The sequence below is a fragment of the Motacilla alba genome, chromosome 7 (genome assembly GCF_015832195.1).
Source record: "Motacilla alba alba isolate MOTALB_02 chromosome 7, Motacilla_alba_V1.0_pri, whole genome shotgun sequence".
NCBI lineage: Eukaryota > Metazoa > Chordata > Aves > Passeriformes > Motacillidae > Motacilla > Motacilla alba.
Window position 1 is genome coordinate 19,707,339 of NC_052022.1, and position 24,913 is coordinate 19,732,251.

Consider the following 24,913-nt stretch of genomic DNA (forward strand, 5'->3'; position numbering starts at 1 on the left):
ATGTAAATAACATTTCTGCAATAGGATCTGATCAGAACGGATTGTTTGAGCTGTTATTCTGAACAGGCTTTCAGATATTTAGATCTGGTCTTGGAAATTAATTTCTGCTTAATAATGTTTAATTAATTTAATAATAATGCTAACTGACTAGATAGAGGATTTTATTCAGCATTTGGTCCTTGGAGTTGAAGATATGGAGCTGATTAATTAGCAGTCAAATAAATATGATATATTGTAGCTCTGTGTGAATGATCAGGGACTTTATTTTCAGTGGTACTCAAAATTTCAATGGAAGTTTTTGTTGATTTCTGTTTTGTGACTCAGCAATGGAGTCGGGAGTGCCTCCTGATCTGAGACAGTCCTGCTGAAAAGACTGAAAATGCACACCCAGTCAGAAGATTGCAGGGGAGCTGGTCTGGGCCAAAGCTGTACTTGACCTTTACCTTTATGCATCCTGGATCTGTTTGTTTATGGAACTGGCGGATCAGTATAATGTATTCACCCCTTGCCCTGAGTAGTTTGATTATATGGACAATACAAAAATGATCAAACATTATTGGACAAAGGTTAATGTTGTTCTCATAAATACAAGGGTCCAACATGAGTGTACTTAGAAACATTTGTAATGCAACACATTATTATGCAGTGAATCTAAATGAAAACATGTACTGGATTGTCTGGACTAGGTACATGTATCTTTCCTACCATACATTTTCCAGTATATTAATGAAGAGTTTTCCGGTTTAGATTCAAATATTTGATCCAAAAATTTGAGTTAAGGTAATGATCTTAGAAGTACCTTCAGTTCAGAACTGATTTAGGAGTGGTGGTGTGAAATTTTTACCATTTGACTAGAGTGTTCTTTGTTCTCTTTATTTTGTAGAGAACTAGGTGACATTTAGATTTCTGTGCCATGATGGTCTGTAGCTGGTTTTGTGGTCAGGTTATTATGGTTGATACTAGGAATGTGGTTGTGATTCATACTGTGATGAACTGGAAGCATAGAAAAGAGAAGGGAGCAAATAATCACAATGCTTTCATCAGAGCTGGCATCCAGACACAATCCATTGCCACTGGTTATCACTCAGCTCTGGCCCTGTGGCTAATACTGCAAGTCTAAAAGCCTGGAGTACCTAGTCCATCCATACAAAGGAACCAAAAGAAAAGAAAATAATTAAGATAATCCTGAATGTAAAGGACTTGATGTAGATAAAGAGACCATATGTAAGCCCAAATAATAAAAACTTTTAAGTTAGAATATGTGGAAAGAGAGAACATATTTCCCCCCACTTATGTTCTCTCTGTTTTTAATTTGAACATTCAGAGTTGATTTCATGGCTTGTATATTCAAGTGAGACTTGTTCTGTGAACTGAATTTAGCTGGAGTGTTCTCAGGGATATACCTTTTATCTATAAATAACAGCAGTTCTATTCTGGTTGTCTTGTTTTGTCCCTTATGTTTGCCCAGTGAAAATATGTGATCAGCTAAAGTGTGGGTGTTTTTTTTGTTTGTAAGCTTTATAGCATCAATAATAGCTTTTGAACATGCTTTTATCCTTCTCCTTCATCTTCTTTCATCATTAACTTTCATCTCAAAAAAACTATCCACAGAACATTCTGCAGTCTCTCTTTCTGGGTCCAGCTGAGAACAGTTACAGGATGGTGTCTTGATAGATATTTTTTTTGTATGCTGCATTTCAAGATATTGACATTCTCTTTGTTTTAACGTAGCCAGTGAGAAATAGCGGGAGGAGAGTAGTAGAGGATGCTGTTCTGACTATTGATTTTCTCGTGCTTTTGGTTGGTTCATTAATTCCTCTAACAATTGCTTCTGAGGTAGCTGTCTGTGTGTGACCACTACTAGCCAGCAGAATAGGGTCTGTCATGGCTAGGTGAGGCCGTAGCTAATAATGTCAACTTTACCTTCTGAATTCTTCTGCCAAGGAGGTACAATTTAGTGTCCTGGGACCAATACTGACTTCTCTACAAACAGGGAAATACCTTACTTTTGAATATGTCATTCTTACTCTTCCACAGTGCATGTAAATGCCAGAAGTGCATAAGCCGGCTGTTGCACGAGAGAGACAAGAGGGCTAAGACATATGGAACATTGCAGAAAGGAGCCCTGTCCATGCATTGTTTGTATGGAAGCAGTATTTTCACTACTTTCACTAGTATTGGCTGGTATTGCTATCATGTCCCTACTAGCTATAAGAGAACTCAAAACTGTCTAGTACTGTGTATCATGATTGTTAGGAAGCACCAGGCTGAAGTGAGACTCTTACTAATTCTAAGATCTCTATAGATAATGCATCTTGCTGTAAGCTAGAAGAGGGTGCATTTTGGAATGCAGAAGGGAATCACTGTTGTGTGTAGGAGTGAGTGAAGTGGAAGTAAAAATAGAACAATAATTGTAAAGCTGTTTCTCTAGCTTATGAGTCCCTTTTCTTCCTGTAATTTTTGAGGAAGAGAGCTGTGATAATAAATTTGTGAGGAGAAGTTGCTGATTTTATTCTAGTTGTAATTATTTCATTAACAATATCTGCATATTCTACATAGAGTTTGGATTTTTTTGTATTATTTTCACAACCTAGGCGAGTATCACAGTAGAACTTCTGGGACATCACGTATTTTTCCAGATGGCTTTTCTGAGGCTGTTTAGAGCCATAGAATACAGTTGAAGGGCTGTGGTTCACAGATGGAAAAGTGATTTGTGCACTGTCTGTAACCTATACTTCTTTTATGATATCTTATATCTTACATGATATACATAATACATGTAGTCTGTTTATCATGAGGATACTGTTAAGGGACGATAATATCCAGTCATTGATTCTAATGTTGATCTTCAAGAGAAATACTTTATTTAAAAGTAGAAAAATGCTGCTTGCATATTTTTCTGACTGCCATTTAAGGTAGTCTGTCATGCCTGGTCTGATTTAATTTGTTCTGACAGTAAAGGTTTACAAAATAGAAGAAGTAAGCTGTTATGAGAGAATAATGAAATTTACTTTGATGGGGAATATCTCTTTTCATAGATAAAAGGAAGAAACTGTGTCAGTGGCTGAAGCCTATTAATGAATACTTGTCTTATCCTATTGTTTGTCTTGGTTGGTCTCCTTTTTCAAGATTTAAATTACTATCTCTTAGAAGAACCAATCATGCTCTTTGTCCCTACCAGCCTCAGAGCAGCTTGAGTAGACTCCATCAGGTCGGCCTTGTGCTTTCATTCTGTCTTTTCCCAAGTGTGCACAACAGGGTAGAGTGCTAGGGGTTTGTTGATGGCATGTAGTCCTGCCTCAAATTGCATAAACATGTGCCGTCCCAAATAGCTTTGTGTAATATGTTCCCTAGCCAGTACAGTTAATTGCCAAAGTGTAATTTTTCAGCATCTGGTGTTGTCTATTTTGCTTGCCTAAAAGAAACAAATTTAACCACTGAGTAGTTTTCTCCAACTGATGGCAGAAATATTTGTAATTGGTAGGTCTCTAATATGTTGAGGCTTCTTCTGGGGAGGGTACTGCTGAATTTTTTACCGCTAGAAGCCACTCTCTGTACATCATTTCAAAGCTCAGAGGTGTGTGAGGCCTTATGTGAGGGGATTAAAAGGAGAAGTTTCTTCCTAAATACATTTCAGCTGTAGTATTTTAGTGTTAAGGTCTTCTGAATGTGTGGTTGTTGCAGAAGTGGTTGGGTTCATACATAACTTTTCTCTGTATAAATAAAAAGTGAATGGCAGCCTTTGTTAAAACAAGGATGTTTCAATTTCTGAAGCTTAACAAATCAGGAAATAGAAAAAGAAAAGCACAAACTTACTTCACAACTTCAGCCATTCCCCATAATGTTTACGTTTTGTGGTGGTTTCAGGATTTTAAATCCAGATTTTACATTCTTGAAGATATAGCAGATACTGTTCTTTTGCTTTTTCGTACTGTAAAATAATGACTTCTTTTGTAGGAATGAAATTATGTCAGAGATGAAAAAGGTACTTTTTACTGATGGCAGGTGTAGATCCTTATTTAGATAGGTATTACTTGACTTCAAGAGGAGTTTGTTTTGGTTTAAACAGGCTTATGGTACAAATTTCACATCTCTGATTCCAAGTAATGCATAAATATGCCATCTGTAAGTGGTGCCATGTTATCACAATGCACAAAAATGCTCACCAAAATTTTTCTTCAGTCATCCATCTTGACTCCATCTGTAAAACTTTTGTATTAGATTTTGTTTTGCCAACACTGTTTTCTGGTACAAAGGAATGTTAATGTAAATGAAATGTTTGTAAATTAAATGAAATATTTGGGTATACCATATTAAGGGTTATAATTTTCAGAACAAGAGCAGGCAATGGCATCAGTTTTTTTATTTTAAGGAAAAATGTATTTATCCACAACAGTTGCTTAGAGGAACACATCATAATATTGTGTTGGTACAAAGAGTGCCATGCATCATTTTCTGGCAAATCTGTGTGATAAGGTAGTTGTTATAGTTACAGAGACCTTAATGTCAGTCTATCTTTGTTTTCCTTGTAAGGTTGTATCAAAGCTCTTTCCAGTCTATTCTCCTCTCTTTCTTTGCACATGAATGTCTTTAGCTTTTTACTTAAAGCATTAAAACCATGTGTTCCATACGTTGTTGTGTTGGTTTTTTTGGTGAGGTGCAACTGTTCCCATGTTTGTATTCTCCACCACACCCGCCCTGCAAGCAAACCTTGTTCTTGAGGTTGGCTTATCAGGAGCTCTATATCTGTGGCTGCTGTTTCAGTGCATGTAGTACAGTCTCTTCACTGATTTCAGAGAAGTCTTTCACCTCACCTCCTTCTCTGTTAATGTACTAAGTTTATGTGTTCAGAATACCGTTCTTTATTTGCAGCATGCTGGATTGGATCAAATATTGAGGAACTGTCCTAATACCTTACATTATTATAGCAGAGAAATTATATTAATTCTGGCTTTTTTTTTAACTCACTCCCTTTTTTTTTCCCCTTCCTTTTTTTGGCCTTCTTTTGGGGAAGACACCAAAGCAATTTCATACATTATTTGGCACCAGCTTTGGTGCAATTACAGACCGAGGAGGGAAATAGAGGTTTTCTCTGGTTATCACTGATGATAGAAATGGTGAAGAGGTACGACAGCAAGTTTTAAAAATTATTTCAGGCAGATCTGCAGCTATCAGGTATGCTTAAAAAGAAATGGCTCAAATCTTAAAGTGTAAATGTATGTTTGAGGTGCTTGTTGATCCATCTCCAAAAATTGGGAACTTTTGCAGTCAAGTGATGGTGTTGTCTTCAGTTTCCTTTTCACAATCACACTCTTAGGATCAGACACACTTGGACTTCACATCTCCTGGTTAAGCATACAGATAGCTAATATACCTACTGACAGCCACCAAATGGGCAAAGAATTTTCTTTCTCAGAGAAACTATCAACCTTATTACTATCAACATTATTAGTGTGCTTCCCTAATAATGATTAATATGAGAAAGTTAAGTTAATACCATCTTAAATTTAATCTTTCCTTTCTATAATTCCAGTTCAGGAACAAGATGTAGCTTCTCACTACTTTACATGAAATCCTAAAATGGTATTGTCATTTTCTTGATCACCAGAACTTACCACATATGTAATTCCAGGGTGAAAAGGCACCTTTTGCATAGGCTGCAGTGGCCCATTTGCTGCAGGATCCAATCAGGAGTATCTGGGGAAACAAGTCCCCTCACCTGAAGATCTTCTGAGGTGTTTAGCCAGTGTAACACACCATAGCACACTCTGCCTGACATACAGAGAGAGAGAGCCAAGTGCAGTTGTTGAGAAACAACAAGTGATAGATCACCCCACTGATGTACCCATTGCTCATTTTCAAGTTGGCCTGTGTTTTGATACCAACCAGCCCAGTCTTAACTTTTGTTAGCTCTATGTAGCCCTGTTGTATATATATCAGATATAATGAGGCTATACCTACTGAATGCCTGTCTGTCAGTCTCCAGGGGGCATTACACAAATTTATGGAAAAACCCTGACATACCTTTTTAAAACCAGAAATAGGACCTCATTCATGAGCTGTGTTAATTCAGTTGTGTAAAATGTCCATTAAAAGAGTGTGCAGTAGAGGGAGGGGTATATTTGGTCAGAACTTATTAAAATGTGTTTAGAATGGTGCTGCATATGGGACAATGTTTGAAGCAAATAATACACTGAAGTAAGGAAAGAGAAGCGGTCTCTAGTGTTTTCTTTCCATTGAGTGGTATTACACTTCTGTCTGGTTTTCATTTGTGATTCTGTCTGTATTTCTTCTTAAATTAGGACAATATTTGTTTTCTTTATCATAAGATGCGTTCTTCAGTACCAAGTTACTCAGGGCTTCCCTCTGTATGTGTGTCTGCTTTATTTTCCAGGAAGCCATTGTATGGATTGTTTCAGTATAATTCCAGTATGATCGGACTAGAATCATTAGCTGATCCCTCAGATACCTGGGAAATTATAGAGACTATTGGGAAAGGCACTTATGGTAAAGTCTATAAGGTTGCTAATAAGAAAGATGGAAGCTTGGCAGCAGTAAAGATTTTGGATCCTGTCAATGTAAGTAAAAGATGTTAAACTGTAACTTCAATGTTAATTTAAAAGAATTTTTAAGCTTGAAATGTAAATCAAATGTGTAAGATATTGAGAACATTCAGAAGGGAACAATTTTACAGAATGCTTTTACGGAAGGAGTTTAGTACCAGCAACTGAACGGCAGCTTAGAATTTCATCATCTTATCTGAGGACAGCATTTGCCTAGTTTCTGTTTTGGATTTGTGTGATTCTTCTGCTACAAATTTAGTTATCTTTGCTTGGAGCATGCAAATCATGAGAAGGCGCAGAGGCATTCCTCACAGGGCCCACTGTAGCAGGGAAAATACATGCTGTTAACCTTAATGTTCTTGTTTTATTCTGTGTATTCCCTCAAAGAATTAATTTTCACATCATGGAAACACTGTGAACTTTAGGATATTTTAGAGTTACCTTTTATAAGCAGATAATAGTGTGAGGCAATAATTAAGATAAAAAGAGAAGCGGACGTCCCAGATCCTCAGAGGTAGTTCTGTGCCAGCTCTGCTTTTAGTGGGTATTAAATGCCTAGCTTCCCATGAGAACCAAGGCCCTAGTTTTCAATGGAAAATTTAACTTACAGCTGTTCAAATTGGATCAAGCTGGAGTTTGATCATGACAGCTGGGCTAAAATATTGACTAAAAAACTGTTATGTTTCTGTCATCAACCACTACTGAAATTCATAATGGTTTTCTCTTGTATTGTTCTGAGGAAGGCACAGGCTTAAATTTTCTAATAGCCAAGTCTGTGCAGAAATGACGAAGGTTTGATCACTTAAGCACTGTTCTGAGTTGTGGCCTGTGTTCTGGTATAAGCATTATTTTGTAATTGTCACAGAATTCTTTCATTAACAAGTACCTAGTAAACTTTTCTTATTTCATGGGTGGTGGTTTTGTCTCTTTCATTCTTTCTGGTGTATGTCTTTCATCATAAGAATGTATTTGGTTTTACTGATGGCCCCTTTGAGGCTTAGTGAAATGGTTCTCTGTTTAGTCCTATGTGATAACCATAGGAAAAGGAATAAATCAAAGGTTCATGTATTTACATTTAGCTCACATGTTACAAACATGCATGATTAAAAACAGGTTAAAAGTCATATGTGTGTAAATTTCTTACTGAGACAACTGAGCAGAGTTAATTATAATTTTTAATTTTCTTGTTAAGTGTATTATGTACAGAAAGAATTCTTGAGGAACTGCTTGATTTACATAGTCTTCGCTTTTTTTATATATAAGAAGAGCAGAAGTGGCACAATTCTATATGCATTAAATGTCCAGTATAGTTTACTTTTTAACTGCATTAAACTATTTAAAAGTACAAACTAAGAGAAATTAGTTCTTTTTATCCATGAGAGTTTGTTCTTGCTTTATTTGGAGTCACTGTCTTTATATATTCTGTATGTTTGTGTTTTTTGTGTAGGATGTAGATGAAGAAATTGAAGCTGAATATAATATTTTGCAGTTTCTTCCCAATCATCCTAATGTTGTTAGATTTTATGGAATGTTTTACAAAGCAGATCAATATGTGGGAGGACAGCTCTGGCTAGTACTTGAGGTAAAAACATTTTGACAATATTACATCTTACCTTAGCATATGTGGTTGGATTTTTGTTTGTTATTGCTAAAAGAGTCACAGGCTTTCATGACTTTCTGATGATGTGTTATAGCCTACTGTTGAATATCACATCCAAACTTCAAAATATGTTTAAAAGGAAATGGTTGCATTTAATTTCTGTTTAATGCTTGTGTTTAATATCTGTTTGAATTGCTACATTCTGCCTCCAAAATAAGCAGCTCTTCTTTTTTTTTCTTGTTAGAGGAAACATTAGATAAGACATTTATTTAATATTTTTGGAGAACTCAAGCATTTGAGGGGAATGGAAAAGATGTTGAAGTAGTGACATGGAGGGTAGTTGACAAATAAGCTGCCTACTGCAAAAGTGAACACAGAAAGTGTAATGGGAAAGTCTGTTTTATGGTAATTTTAAACTAGGGGCTGGTTGTTGTTGGAAACCTAGCAACAGAAATACCTTCTATTCACTCTCTTGTTCAGGTGCCAATCGGTACTCTTTCAATGTCAAATTTTTTTTGGTAGTCTTGTTTCCACCAAAGTTAAGTGACTGCCAAAGGTGGTTGTAAAATGAGGATTTCTTTCTGAGCTTAATTGATGCAGAACTCTGCACAGGCAAACCATTCAAGTATTTTTTTCTTTCATAACTAGACTGGTAAAGCTAGGATTCACTTTTTAATTATTGATAGTTTTAAAATTCCACTCCCCATTCTTGAATAGAGAATCTTTATTTCCACTACAAGTTGTGGAATCCCAACAGAATATCTAACTTTTATGTACAGGAGCAGTATGTAGCTTGAATGACAACTTTTGAATATGTTTCCTCTAAAATTTCAATAACTATTGAAAAGTGACCTTAGTATTTTTTATTTGATATTGTTTTTTTGTGTGCATGCTGTCTTTCTGTTGAGTTTGGGCTTGGTTTCCTCTGTCTTTTCTTCTTTAATAAAAGAGTTTTGTCTTTAAAGATCCATCGAGTGCCAAATGACAGAATTTTATGGAACCAAATCATCATATACTCTGAAACAAAACTGAATGTAGAATTTGAACAAGTTGTAAGAGTGTGTACTTTATCAATTAAGTATGTGCATTCCAGGTGGTTTTCGGCGCACATAATCCAAAGTTTGGAAGAAATTTGACATTATAAAAAATGTGTTTTCCTTGTATAGAAGAATTTATCAGACAACCCAAACTATTCCTCACCTTGGAATTTACAGTATATTTATGCATGCATAACAGTGACGTGTGATATTATAAATTAATGACTCATTTTCAGTAAAAGGGAATATACAGAGTATTCAGACTTTGATCCCTGAGTCATTAATGAAATACAGTTATTTGATGTGGGACTTCCAAAATTTGTAATAAAAAGGTGGATTTTTTTTCCTTTAGGCACAGTTTTGCCATGTTTACTCACTACAAACAGGAACTTACTTTGATAAATACTTGTGATGAGGAAGGGTGGCAAAAGTGGACACCTTAAGTATTTTTACGATGATGCAAGTCTTGGACAACTGTAAAGCAAACTTGTCAACTTCTTCATATAAATGAGCATCTCTCCACCTGTTAAAGTATTACTGTTGGGTATAAAGTGGTAATGAAGGTTTCAGATTCATTTTGTTTGAGGTCTTTGCTGAGTTTCAAGAATAGTGTCACAGACAGCTGCAATAGTGTTTGTGGGATATGTTTTTGAGTCAGGCATTCATTTACCATATCCTACCAAACAGCTGTCAGTCTGTATTATTTTTCAGTTGCAACCAGCTTGGGTTTTTGGTTTGTTTTTTTTTTTTTAAGCTAAGGCATACTTTTATATATTTTATTTCTGGATTAGAGATAAATTTAGAATAGTCTGTCTAAACCGAACATTTAATGCAATGAAAGCAATACAAAGAAAATTTTAGCATAATGACTTGTCAGCAAATGGTTAACCATGGGAAGAAAAACATGCAATTTCATGTAAATACATTTGATAATTGATACTGACCTGAATGCTTCCACAAATTTATGAAATATAAGAAAAACATTCCCTGCTAATGAATTAAAAAATAAAGCCAAGTTCCTACAGAACTTATCAATGATTTAAGTGATGAAATTTTGCTTCAAGGTTCTTTTCCATTAACTCAAACCTCTAGTCTAGTGAATTTTTTTTTGATGCAAGGGGAAGTTAGTAATAAGGTAAGGAAAGTATTAGCATATAACAGAAATTAGTGGTTGAACTGATACACAAACTCTCAAAATTTGCATCTTTCAAATAGCTTTTATGAAAAACTGTGTAACTTCATACTATTCTCCTGATTTGGTATTTTAAACTGATAATGTTAAATGAACTTGTATTGAAGTGCATGTGATTCTCTGGCAGAAACGTTGGTAAGGGTGCTGCCGCAAAACCAGCATAGAGGAGAAAATTCAGCAAAAGAATGGCAGTCGATTCGCCCATATTTTTTCTTTTTTGAACAAACAATTGTGAATATCAAGGTAATTAAAGTAAAGAGAGAGGAGAAAGGATGGATATCAATACCTGCTTAGAATGGTATGGACAATAAACTTAAGGTGTGGATGAGAACATATTTTCAAAGATTCTAATTTTACTTTTTCTCCTCCTCTTTACATGTTTAGCAGCCAGTTAGTAGAAAATGCTTGCAAGAAGCGGCTTCTCTAGATTAGAATGTTTCTCTGTTGTTGACAGTATATGGCATCAAATCTACAGATGATATGGCTTCTATCTATTTTATATTGCCTGCCATCAGGAACATTGATGGAGTGAAAGTTTAAAATGACTAATTTGTTGCTTCCCAGTTATCAAGAGCATCAATCTTTTCTGTCAGGCCTTTGCACAGAAGGATTTTTTCAAAAAAAATGTATTGTGAAATGCATTGTGCATGTATTGTGAAAATACTCAAATAGTGTAAATTGGATTTATGAATCCTCTTTTGAAATACAGTCTGTTCATATTATTTTTATCTTTTTTGTTGCATTTTATAAATTATATAATTTTCAGTTTTCTCTTCCCTCCCCTTACTCAGGCTGCTGTGATTTATATTAACATCGCCAATAAAAGGAGTTCTGTTGTTCCCAGACTTGTGTTGTTGCACAGTTTTGCATGGTAGGTGTTTATAGCCTAAACAAGTATAATGAGTAACTGAGGACTTGCTTTTTTTTCCCTCCTCACAACTCCCCCCTTTCCAGCTGTGCAACGGAGGTTCTGTCACAGAGCTTGTCAAAGGCCTGCTGAAGTGTGGCCGAAGATTGGATGAAGCTATCATCTCATACATCTTATATGGTGCTCTCTTGGTAAGGATGTTCGTTGGGCTTGTAATGCAGCAGAGGGTACAATTCACTTATTGCATACATACATTTTCCATTTATAGAGTGTGGTAATGTGAATATTACATGGGCTGGTGTAACAGCAGGGTTTGTATAAAGGCATGTAATCCAGTGGACAGCTGTTTCTGTAGAGCATGTGCAGATTTTCTTCATTACTTTCCGTAATAGCAGAGTAATTGTTTTTAAATAAGGGAATAAACTTATTTTTGTTTCTGCTGGTATATAGGGCCTTCAGCATTTACACAATAACCGGATCATTCATCGTGATGTGAAAGGGAACAACATTCTCCTGACAACAGAAGGTGGAGTCAAGCTCGTTGACTTTGGTAATGACCACTTCCCCTTTGTTTTCTTGATATATGCAGTTTAGCCAAAGGCGTCTGTTTACTTTCCCCTGGGAAGGCAGAATGCCCACAGCGAGACTTCTTCAGAGCCATACTCAAAATTATTTTAAGAAGGAAAAATGCAAAAGGAACCTGGTTACAGCAAGAATAAAAATTCTAACTAAAAATCAGTAATAGAGTTTAAATTTTTAAAAGCTTAAACATAATATAATAATTTTTAAAATTCTGAAACTAGCATTTTTTTACAAAGCTCTTTTGCATTTTAGAAGAAATGTCAGTTTCAGGGCAGTTGTCCTCCTAATTTAAATTTAGATATTCTGTCTTTTGCATATGAAAAGGAAACATTCTTTCTGAAATGGCTTTTGATAGCCTTAAGCATATTTTTTTCCCCTCTGAGCAGAAGGTAAAATAGTCCCTTGGGTCCAAAACCCAACATCCATTTAATTAGTGATCATTGCTCTTAGATTTGAGCATTGCCAGTCTGGGTATGTCATAAGAAACAAGAGAGAGAAAGGGAGGGAGGGTGGTAGAAAGGCACTTGGCAATAGGTTTAAAGTCAGTTCAAATTTTATTCCTTTGAACATGCACTTAGAAAGAAAAACAAAACAAAACTTTTGTCCCTCAGATATGTATGCAAGGGAGTGGACAATTTTATTAAAAGTAACAGAAGCAGATCATTAGTTACATGATTTATTTATGAAACCACATAATGCATAAGGTAATCGCCACTGATAATAGTGTAGGAATGATATGTTTGCTTAGCAGTACATGAAGGTAAAGAAAAATGTTCACAAAATGAGAGAAGGGTAGAATGATATGTCAAAAAAATCTGCAAATAATGTTTTTTAAAAATCCTAGAATATTAAATGTATGCAGTGGAAAGAAAAATTGTGTACTGGTGATGTCATGGTATTATAAATTTAACACACATATATATTGAAGATGCTAAAGTAAGCTGTCATGTAAAAGATTCCTTAGTATCTTCTAGGGACAAAATTTCATTATTTTGAATTGTAAAGGCAGTAATTAAAGTAGTGCTAGGAGGAACGTATGACCTGAAGCAAAACTTGGAGTGAGTCCCTGACCTAATAGAAGAGAGGAAGATCCCTTCTCATTTGGGGGAATTTTGGAAGTCTAATCTTTGTTTTTATTCCATTAAGGAAAAAGTTGGCTTTTCTCCCCAAAGCAAAATGTTTTTATCAGATGTATTAAAGGCCCTAAAGACAGACCAGTGTGCTCCAACCCCAAGTGGCACATTCAAGGAAACTGAGACTCCCATTCTTTCTGGTGTCCCATGGGTCTCTCTGATTCTATATTTAAGTTTCAGGGGGTTTCTCTCACTTTGCATGTTAGGACAGTAGCGCTAGAAAATTGCAACAAATATGACAGGCTCAGAAAAAAATGAGACTTAAATCTCAAGTGTTCCCTACTGCTTAATAGTTAGGAATGCCAAGAAATGCCAGTATATCTATGGGCTTTCTGACTAAAGAACTATCAGGCGCCAAGCTTTTATTAAGTTGCTCTTTTTCCTGTCTTAGTCCACTGCTATAGCCACAGAACGGTCTCTGGGAATGATTTAGGACTGAGTTACCGGTGATATTGTTTCTGAGTTTTGTTGTCTTATTTTTGCAGAAAGTAGAAGATAAATAGTGAAATTGCAAGGAATTCAGGAAGAAAAGGGACTCGTAGTTGAATCAGTTGAATGACATCAAAAATTGGAGATTATTCTTGCTTCTGCTTGTGTTTCTCTGTGATGCTGGAGGGTCACTTACATCAAACTCAGTTCCTCATTTTCCCAATAGTCCGTTTGAAACATCTTGTACTGCTTTGTAGAACAACTGTGTGTTCTTGAACTGCAGCTGAGATCCATTATAGCAGTACTTGAGGCTTGTGGAATGCCTGACAACTGAAAGATCTCAGATTAAGTACCCAAACACAGTGGATGCTTTGGATATTTTTAGGTTAATCCCTGGAACCAATAATCCTCTGCCATTTTGTGGGAATGTTAAGTAGATTTGTTGCTTGGTGAGTGGGGAAGGAAATATGTCAAAAAGAAAATAATAATTTTAAATTTAGTATAGGATTGGATACATTAAATAAGTAATGAGAATTCAAATCAGTGGGGTTAAAAAAATCAAATTATGACCTATTCAGTGAATGTTATCCATTCAGTCAAGAGACTGAGGGCAGAATCTTGATTTTTGAAAAGCTGTGTCATATTCAAGGCTGTACATACGGTTATTAGGTTACAGAGAGGGTTAAACAAATATTTTTAATTGAGGCTTTTCTTTACTGGATGACTTTACAGCTTGTTTTTTCAACATAACACACATTGCTTCCCTCAACTGCTGTCGACAGCATAATATATTTGAATAAATGATGGTCACAGTAAATTGACCTAAAATGTCTGCAACTTATCATTCATTTATGCTCATGCTCACCCTCTTTCAGCTCTTTGATATTCTGCACTGTTTTGGAATATCCCTAGACAGCAGCTGTGAATTAAGGTGGCTGAAGAGAGATCACAGTGAAATGAACAGAGGCTTTTTGTATGTGCGAGCCATTAACTGTTCCCAGCGGTACTCACAAAATCACTGAAGACTTGCAATTACACTGAAAAATTAACAACAAATATAAAATTGAATGTTGGAATCAGAAATCAAACAATTTAACTCATGAGTCTAATTTTTTTTATTTATTGGCAGCAGCCAATGCATATTATGTGTGTTTCTGCTCATTTTTGTCTCTGGGTAATGCCAAAAAAGCAAACCACCACTGTGTCTTTTGTTTTTGAAAAATGTTAGAGCAAAATGTATTACTAAGTTAATATTGGCTTTGTGTCACCTCATTGGAATGCTATTGAACTGAGCTCATTCAATTATATGTTGACCATAGCACAGAAGATTTGCTGTCAAAGTTCATTCGGATTTGTTAACATTGTTTGATTGCACTCTAGTTCATTCTTTTGTTTTTTTCCGTTGTGCTTCAGTACTCCAGCCCCAGTCAGCAAAGCTCTGAAGCTAATGTTTTGTTTTAAGTATGTGTTTAATTCCCTAAGTACAAGCTGTAGTGTGAGCTTGAGCTTCTGAGCTTTTCTTATTAGGGAAAGATTTAAGCAGGTGCATAAGTGTTTTGTTGAACAGGAGCCTCTGCAGGTGTGCTAGTGAACAAATTTCCAGTTTGTTATGTTCAGACAGTACATTTCTGGAACAGAAGTTTTAAAGTCGAGTTGTAATTTTAATAGTTCCCATTTATACTTATGAAAACAGCAGAAAGAAATCTGGGATATTTATGTGACAATGAAATTTCTGAGTTTGAATCAGAGTGCTTCAAACTGAGAGTCATTCACAAAAAAAAAAAAATCTCTGATAAACTCTGAAGAAAATGGCAAGCTGAAATCAAGCAAACAAATAATTTGCACCTACTTTGGACTTTGGCCAGGCAGTCTGCAGCTGTTCTCACAGGTTTGGGTTTTGTTTTCCAGATACTTGAAATAAACTTAGCAAACTGACAGTGAATTTGAAGCCAAGTTTCTTTGCTCTGTTTTGTTGCAGGTGTTTCAGCTCAGCTCACCAGCACACGGCTCCGTAGAAACACCTCCGTGGGAACACCCTTTTGGATGGCACCTGAGGTAGGCAAATGTGCCTGTCTGGCTTGTCTCCATTCATGGCAATACACACTTTGTTGCCACTTTCTCATGGTAGGAGGGGATCTTTTCTTCCCTCCCTTATGGCTGTGTTTTTGCTTTACATCTTGTCCTCTCTTCAGTAAAAGTAATATACTATTAGAGTGTACAAAATGGATTTCTAATAATCATTATTTTCTTCTCTGTAATGTTTCCATAAAATTACAGCAAATCTACAAATAAATGAGGGTCCTAAGAATGTTACGACTTTCCAGTCAAATATTGTATGTTTCGGGGTGCTTGTCAGTGATGTAAATACGGACTGGGAGGAGAAGGAGCAATTCCTTCTTTCCAGTCTTGCTATAGTCTTGCACACTGCAACACCCTTAATCATTAACTGGTGCCTTTAAACTTAAACACATGGGCTAGCATAGATTAAAAAATTGATAACAATAATATACAGGTATCTTAGCCCATTTTCAAGTGTCTTTTTTACATAATTTTACATACTACTATCCAGACGTAGCCCTTTGCCTTCTATTTCATGAAGCTCTAAAAAGTTTTAACACACTGTTGAACAAAAGTTTGTACTTTACCAAAGTAAAGTTTGTTCAACGATGTGTTTTATCTTTACAAGATATCAATCTTTGTTCTCCCTGCTTTAAGGAGCACAAAGTACTTCTGAAGATATGGATTATGAAATTTAAAAACAAGGATTGAAACAGGAATTGTCTGTGGGTTGTTCAGCCTTTGTAACAGTACGAGCCTCTTTTCTGTTAAAGGCCATGTGAGTTTTGGGGAATTTGGGATGGAATTTATCTATTACAAATGCACACAGGTCTATTTCTGTAGGCGAAGAGTTAAAAGTATTGTGTAAACATTTGTTTTAAAACATTTCATAATTTTTATGCATCTGTTTTTGTTGCTAAGGAAGGCTGATTATAGCTGAGTGGAGAAAATACACTGCAGTAAGGGGTTGATCTTGCACAGTCTCACAAAGAGTGGTTGATATTTCACCATCTCCATAACAACCAGTTTACGTCACGAAGGAGACACAAGATACCTTAGAAACCACTGTGAAAGCATTATTTATGGAATCATCTTGGTTGGAGACATTTCTAAAACGAGACCTCTATAAAATACTTCTCTAGATAATAATGGACATATTATGAAAGGTTTTATTGATGGATTATAATAGGTTATTTTTGTGGTACTGTTTTGCTTGAATAATTACCATCAAGGGCAGTAATTATACCAAATTTATTTTCCCTGCCATGTTGAAGGTACTTATTCTCGTGGCAGAAAGTCAAAGAGTTAAGCAGATATTTTGATCTGAAAAATTTTGACTTGAAAGTACAGCACACATGTAATCAAGGTATGTTATGTACATGGCACGTCAAACAGGAACAGGTGTAGCTTTGAATTCTCCCTGTTTTGAAAAGATCCAGACGCAGTACCATAACCATAGTAACCTATATTCCATTTACGTGCCTGTGTGAGACGCGCCAGCTTCATCGGTGTGCCAGTCTGCACAACAGCTGTAAGGTGCTTAGCTACCCATTATGCTGTTGTTGAACGGCTTTTAAATGACAGGTTGCATAACATGCTTGCTCAAGTCGCTGCAGTTGCTCATGTAAATGACAGGTTTCAAGTGATGTGCAGGATGCAATTTACTTTAGTTCTGGGGAGATCTTTCTGGTATTTTTAAAATACGCACCCCAATTTTTATGTGAAAGATGGAAGATGAGGATTGCAATAAAAGAAAAAGAAAATGAAAAGGTGTGCTTGGCTAACAGTTTATTAGGAAGAGTTTTCTAGACGAGATTGTGGTGAGATCAGTAAACATTAGAAAGACACTTAACTCAGTTTCTTGCACTCATTTACAAAAAATCTTCCTGCGTAAAGGTTTTTGACATAGGGTAGAATTTATTTCAAACCCCAAAATATCATAAAATAACAGAACAGGAATGAAATGTTACTAATCAGAGAAATAAAAAAACATGAAGGCTTTTTTTTTAAATTGGACTTTATCTACATGTGAAACCTCATAGGTACCTCAGTCAATGCATAAGATAATCGTGGGATCTCATCCAGCAGTGAAAAGGATGGATTTAATCTGAAGGGGAAGTGAAGAGGGGAGATGAAAAAGCTTGCCTTGGAGGAAGAGACTACAGTTGTGTTTCAGAGTAGAATGAAGCTGACAGGGAATATTTTCCCATGTAAACCCCAGGAAAATAAAATCTGGAGAAGAATGATGCAGGATGTTTCAAGCTGACAAATAAGAATAACTGGATATAAGCAGGAGGCAAATACATTGGAAACTGGAATCACTGGGTCACGAATGGTCAATAAAATGAAGAAAACCACATTTTAAGATTAGGTTTGCAAAACATTTCAAAGGGATTATGTGGCATGGTACTTGAAATAGCAGAAGCTCATAGGAAAATAGCAGTGTTTGAGGGTGGTGTAAGGAAGGTGTTCAACTCAATTTCTTACTGGCTGCATTCAAAGTAGCAGCTTAACTGCTTAATATTTGAGTGACTCAAGCATCTTGGCTCCTTTTTTTCTGATGACTCTGAGGCTTGCTTAGCAGTATCAGGACAAAAAAGATCTGTCCTTGAGCATTTGTTTTGAGCAGAACTTGTGATTCACAAAAATTTTGCTGAAAAATGAAAATACAGGTAAAAATTAGGCTGTGAGGAAGCAACAGAGAACGTGACAAGGATAACACAGTTTGAGAGTAGCTTTAAAATTGACTCACTGAAAATGAATAATTGTTGTTTAACCTAATTAATATTTTTTCATACTTACAAACGTAGACTCTCAGAAACTGAAACACAGAAGCATACCAGTACAAGCATACCAATATAAGATAAATAAGGCAGGATAGTGTTAGTATATTTAAAGCTGCCTGTTATCAAATACTTAAGTTACCTAAAATCTGCTTCTATTGTGCTGAAATAAATTGTGTTAGGTGCTAGCAGGATGAATCAGATTTGAAGCTTTTGTATTGAACTGCCTTTACATCTGTGGTTCTAAGCATTAAAACGTCTTGTTTTCAACTTCGAGTGCACAACTGGACAAAACCTAGTTCAAATAGAATTGCAGATTTCTTTTTCCACACATATGAGTAGATCATCATGATCTAGCTGAAAACTTGACTCTTGAAACAAACTCAGTTAGAATATCACAGAATAACAGGCTTACAGAGTCAAGTAGGTGAAAAAAACCTCTGAGATCATTGAGTCCAGTCTATGACCAACTATTATGTCAACTAGACCCGGGCACTGAGTGCCACATCCAGTCATTCCCTAAGCACTTCTGGGGATTGTGCCTCCACCACCTCCCCAGGCAGTCCATGTTTAATGTTTATGTTTAATCACCCTTGCTGTGAAGAAATTCTTCCTACTGTCCAACCTAAACCGTCCCTGACATAGCTTAAGACTATGACCTCTTGTCCTGGTTCGGATTGCCTTAAAAAAGAGGCTGACCCCCACCTGGCTGCACCCTCCTTCCAGCAAGTTGTAGAGAGTGATGAGCCTCCTCCAGGCTAAACACCCCCAGCTCCCTCAGCTGCTCCTCATAGGACTCAGTCTCCACACCCTTCACCGCCTTCACTGCCTTTCTCTGGACCTGTTCCAGCACCTCAGTGTCCTTTCTGAACTGAGAGGCCCAGAACTGGACACAGCACCCAAGGTATGGCCTCACCAGTGCCAAGTACAGGGGGACAGCCATTGTCCTAGCCCTTTTGGCCACAATATTCCTGATACAGGCCGGAATGCCATTGGCTTTCTTGGCAGCCTGGACATGCACTGGCTCCTGTTCAGCTGCTGTTGACCAGCACCCCCACTTCTTTTCCCATTGGGCCACTTTCCAGTCACTCTGCCCCCATCCTGTCTGTAGTGCTGCATGCTCAATCCCCTTATTCAGATTATCAGTAAAGATATTAAACAGGATTAGGCCCAACACTGATCCCTGGGGGACACCACTAGTGACCAGACACCCACTGGATGCAGTACCATTCTCCACCACTCTCTGGGCCTGGCCATCCAGCCAGTTCTGGATGTGAACCAGTGAGTGAGTGCTCCTGTCCCAGCTGTGTGCTGCCAGGTTTTGCAGGAGTGTGCTGTAGGAGATTGTGTGAAAGGACCATCAAGTCCAGGTAAACAACATCCTCACCCACTAGGCAGATCACCTGGCCAAAAAAGGAGGTCAGGTTTATCAGGCAGGACCTGCCCTTCCTGCTGGCTGGGTAGGTTTCCTTGGTTGTCCTATGTATGCCATGTGATCACACTCAAGATGATGTGCTCCATGTACAGATATATGTACATGTTTGCCCAAATTTAGTTTTAAGAATGGAAATAGAACAAGATACTTGAAGTCAGAAAGAACTGGAGAGATTCTGAAGATAATTTAAAACTGCAGGGAATATGCTGTTATTTTTTACTGATAACTGCTAAAAATGACACTGGTGAATGTATATTTATATTTTAAAGGGAACATAATTAAAACATAGTTGATCCTTTCAAGGATTAGCTGTTGAAATATGTCATATGACACGTGTAGGAAAGGCTGTGATAGTGTGGTAAAGATATATAAATTCTGTAATAATGAGTTAACCAGAGGTAAAATCTTGGATTTGTTTTCCTATTTTCAGGGATATTTCAGGTGTCACAGTACTATTTAAAGCTGTTTCAACTCAGTGTTTTGAATATTTGTTACCATGCTGGCAGAAGGAAGTAATGATCAGTAAGGTTGCCCCAGACACAGTTTCCCTTTCTCCTGCTGAATCAAGGCATTCTCCTGGGATAAAATTCAGTACATCTGAGGATCAGAATAAATTTCCAAAGTGTTAGAACAGTAAGTGAATAGCTTAAATTGTCTTTCTTTTCCCAGTGTTCCTTTGTATTCTTTTTAAACTTTAAATCTGATCATGTGTGTGTGAAATAAGTCTAATCCTGAAACAATGAATAATATGTGCATTGTTTCAGAACGAAGTTGCGGTCTGTGTAATCGAAAGAAAAATTAACAAAACTAGCTGGTAAAAAAGCACCCCAATAAGTAACTTGCATTAATGCAGTCTAAAAATATACAAAGAGAAAAATACAATTTTGCAAAAACCTCACATCAACTTTTCTGCTAAAACCAATATTTATTACAATAAGGGCTGTATTCAGGTCTTAGAATTTGGGGAAAATTCATTTAATTGTAAATACATTTAATGTGTAGCTTGAATACTGAATTGGGAAAACAGCACAGAAAAGATAACCCCATCACTAACCTGGGCTTATTGAATCATAGAATCATAGGTTTGTGTTGGAGGGACCTTAAAGATCGTCTATTTCCAAGTCCCCTGCCCTAGAAAGGGACACCTTCCACTTCCAGGGATGGGGCATCCACAGCTTCTGTGGGCAATCTGTTCCAGTGCCTCACCACCCTCACAGTAAAGAATTTTTTCCAAATATCTAATCTAAACCTACTCTCTCTCAGTTTGAATCTATTCCCTCTTATTCTGTCACTATATGCTCTTGTAAAAAGTCCCTCTCCATCTTTCCTTTCATGTTTTTAATTAACTCTAGACAGGTACAGTAATACATTCCCATGAAGCAATTTAGTAGAGTCCCATCCTTTCATATTTCTGCCTATTCTGTTTGTCAGCCCTTTGCTTACATCAAGAGATTCAAGTCAATTTGCTAAAATTAGCTTTTCACATACGCACATTTTCACTCTACTTTTAATTGCCACCTAAGCAAGGGGCTTTGTGCATGCTGATTTATAATGAGCTGTAGGAATCCGCCTCTTAGTATAAATCGGATATAGATTTCACGAATGGATATACACTTACTTTTCTGCCTGAAAGCCATTTGAAAACACTTGTACAGTGGAAAAGTATGCTAATTTTGTGATAAATAATATTACACCTTCTCTAATAAGGGAAGTTTTGAAAATATTTTAATATCTGCAGTGAAAGTATAATAACAATTCTTGTATAGCTAATGATAAGAGATAGATTATTAAATTAGCTCTTATTACAGGTTTTGAGTTTTATAGTCTTTTTACCTTGTAAATGACATGTAAAGTACATGATATAAAATTGAAAGCATAATTTACAAAAAGAAAAATGCAAACAACTGTCCTCAGAGTAAAACTTTACTGAAAGAAACAAATCTGCCGCTGCTTTTATAGAACTTTTATAGAATCTGGCATCATGATTAATCAACAGTGAAATATTTGAAAATTCCACACATTTAAGGGGTAAAAATAATAAATGAAGTAAATAAATGTTTAAGTTGAAGGTAAGTAGCATTAAATAATTTGCCACATAGGTGATACTATATTAAGCCTAGGGTGATAAGGAATTTCTCTCTTGACATACATTATGAAATGACATCCTGTTTTTCGGGAGGTTAAGGTGCTGGGACGCTGCAGTGTACTGGCAATTATTTTTAGGAAATACTAGCTGTCCTCTCAAAATGCAGCAGTGCGTTTGAGTGCAGCGCTGTGCTTCATGTGGAACTAGGTATAGGCATGCCAGAGAGGAGCTACAGAAGTGTAAGTGTGGGAAGGCATGGGGGAAGAGTGGGAACATTTGCTCTAAGTAGGTAGGGCACAACTGCATGGATGAACTGAGGGACATAGAAGTGAAGTGATTTGCTTAAGAACTTACAGCAGGTCAGTGGTAGAATGTGAGGTAGAATTAAGTCTCTAAATGGCTGCACATGGTTGAAATGCCTATGACTCTAAAATGCCACCTTCTGAGAGTGGCAGATGATTTTAAAAAGATTTCTTTTTCTGAATATAGATTTTTATTTCTTCAAAGAAATGAAGGAAATTGTCTTTACTGTCCTGGTTTTTCCCCTGCTTTCTTCTTTTCTGTGACTCTCAAACTGAAGCTTTAACAGAATGCTGTAGTAAGGAGTTATACTGAAGTTGCTTAAAGTCCATAATGAAAGCAGTGGATTTAGAAGTCTGAAATGAAACATGGAGGTTTCAAACTTTAAAGGACACACATACAAGAGAGGCAGAGAGCACAGCAGGACAGCACCAGCAAGCTCCCTCAAAAGCAGAATCTAGCAGAATGCATCCCCTCCTCCTTTGCCTCCAGGAGAGCTGACCTCCACCTGGGCTAGTATGGCAAGTGAAAAGTACATAGCAGCTAGAGGAAACCTCAGGGAACATTGCCAGTAGCAATGGTGACATAGCTGTAGGCTTGTGAAGGGGTGTGGAGGAGTTGCTTCTATTTTGTTTCAACAGCTATGGAGAGGTTGTAAAGCTTTCATGTAGGGTGTTTAAAGATTTAAAAGACAAATCAAAACAACAAGCCCAAAACATCAGAGAAAATCACTTCAATACCACGTGGGTCTGCACTGAGTTGCCTACATGAAATATGTTTACTTAGGAGGATGGAGGAGGAGGAGCTCTTAGTTTTTGCTTTCTTTGTGAAAGACCATTTGAAAATATGTGTGAGGTGTGTAGTATATATACTTACTAGTCAGGAGTACATCTTTAGATCAGAAGCAAAATGTGCCAGTTGTGTTATTATGAGTAGTATTGAGTTTGTGATGGTCTCATGGTATAAAAGCAAGATTTCTGTGCTTGAAAGCCTGTCTGTTTTTCCTTACTATATCATTTGGTCCAATAAAAGGTATTACGTTTCTCTACAAATGTGGCCTGTTGCCAGAGCAGTCTAATGGTCTCAGGAATATTTCCCTTGGGTGAGTTAAAAATAAAAATTGATTACTCACAGCTGGTAAAATTCAACTGCTTGACATATAATTAATTTACAATAAATCAATATTAATTGTGATAAGTACTTATAGGACTTCTTTTAAATGGTTTTTACTACTTATTTTGGGAAGATTTATAGCAATGAAATAGTTTTCTGATATACTGTGGAAAAATTTGTATAATGGTACAAAATAAGGAACTGAAATCCAAATAAGAAAATGCAGAAATATGGAACCAATTTCAATCACAAAACTGCTTTTTATTCAACATATGAATGTGCTTGGAGAGTGGAAGGGAAAGAGGAAGTGATGGAGAGATCTAGATAAATGTCACTTTGGTTTGTCTAATTCAGTATCCCCAGTGCTGCTATGTGCTATCATGAAAGGCTTTTATGGTTTTGGTACATAGGAATTAGAAGAATATTTAATATTATATTTCCAATGTAAAGAAATGAAGTTGGGCTGTGTAGCGTCAGATGGAGCCCAGAAGTTCAGTTGGTTCATTTCACTTGACTGGCACAGCTGGCAGTCTTGTTTTCCTTGCAGCAAGGGTAACAGCTTCGTGCCACGTTCATTTTCCATGCGCGGTGCTTCTCAGCAGTGCTCACACGCCACATAAGCTGCTTAGTTGGCTCTGTCAGCTGAGCCCAGCAGCGCCTCAGCCAGCGGCCGCAGCCTGGCTAACTCCAGGCTCCTTCGTGCGCGGGGGGCAGCAGCGCTAGCTGTGCAGCAGTCCTCTCCAGGTAGCACATCTGCACTGCTGTTATTAGCCTATGCTTGCAGCTCTGCTTTGTATTTACTGAGGCAAAGTGAAAGTAAGTTCACTTCTAATAATTCTGGGTAAACTTAAAAGGGTTTGATGTATTTTGCTTCACCTAAACATGTGTATAGCTTCCTCTCTCTGCGCAAGTCAGTATGACCACTGTCCAAATAATAGGTAGTTCTCTGTATTAACTGTTTTCCTTCTTCAGAATCCACCTTTGATCTCCTGCTGCACTTGCTGAAGTTCAGAGAAATATTTATATTGATTTCAGAACAGGCAGAATTATATCCTTGAATATAAAATTTTCTTGTCAAGAGACAAGTCATCTTGTGTGTCTCTGAATTTTTGTGTTTCTGTGCAGTCACACATAATGCCTAGGCACTGACTTCTCTAAATTTCTTCCACTTAGTGTGACTGATTTGTTTATGTACCATTTTTCCAGGCCTGTGAATTCCCTATCCTGTCATTCTGTACCACTGTGACCCTCAGCACAATTAGTGTTGACAACCACCATCACACTTTCTGTTTCTCTGTCTGATGTTTCAATGCTTTTCAACCTACAGCAGTATGAGTGGGCATGAAATTGTGATGAAATTACAACTAAAACAAAAGATGACAGCCTGTCTCCTTAGCAACCCAGGCCACTCTGTGCATGCAGCCAGCCCATGCTGAAGTGAAACGTTTGGTGTTTATTCCCGTGGTGTTTACCAGCAAATCTCAAGATTAGCTACATCACCCCCTGAGGTTTGCCATGAACCATGAACATAATGTTTGCAGCAAAGCAAACTACATCTTCTGTTTCACTTTTACAAGCAGGGGAGGATTTTGCTGGATATAAAATCAGTAAAAATGTGCTGTCTTTGCACAAGGAAAGAAAGGGAGAAGCATGTTCTTCAGTGTCAGATCATGTCTTCTGGGCACTCTCTCTTCATACCTCACTGGGCAGAGCAGGCCTCAGCAGTGCTGAGTG

The 24,913-nt window shown here is 36.9% G+C and overlaps 1 protein-coding gene across 11 annotated transcripts in view; it reads left to right on the plus strand.

The window, feature by feature from the left end:
• The window catches only part of MYO3B (myosin IIIB), a 199,356-nt gene that overhangs the window by 19,673 nt on the left and 154,770 nt on the right, over positions 1 to 24,913 (plus strand). For 9 of the 11 annotated variants that reach the window (XR_005257511.1, XM_038141816.1, XM_038141810.1 and 6 more), the window contains 5 exons: positions 6,395 to 6,578; positions 8,011 to 8,145; positions 11,347 to 11,451; positions 11,711 to 11,810; positions 15,383 to 15,459. Coding sequence is in view for 10 of the 11 variants with exons in the window: in XM_038141816.1 (XP_037997744.1) it covers positions 6,395 to 6,578; positions 8,011 to 8,145; positions 11,347 to 11,451; positions 11,711 to 11,810; positions 15,383 to 15,459 (601 nt within the window). In the remaining variant the exon portion in view is untranslated. Of the gene's footprint in view, positions 1 to 5,014; positions 5,176 to 6,394; positions 6,579 to 8,010; positions 8,146 to 11,346; positions 11,452 to 11,710; positions 11,811 to 14,910; positions 15,293 to 15,382; positions 15,460 to 24,913 lie in introns of those variants that run through there. The other 2 variants (XM_038141811.1, XM_038141813.1) reach the window with 2 other exon arrangements.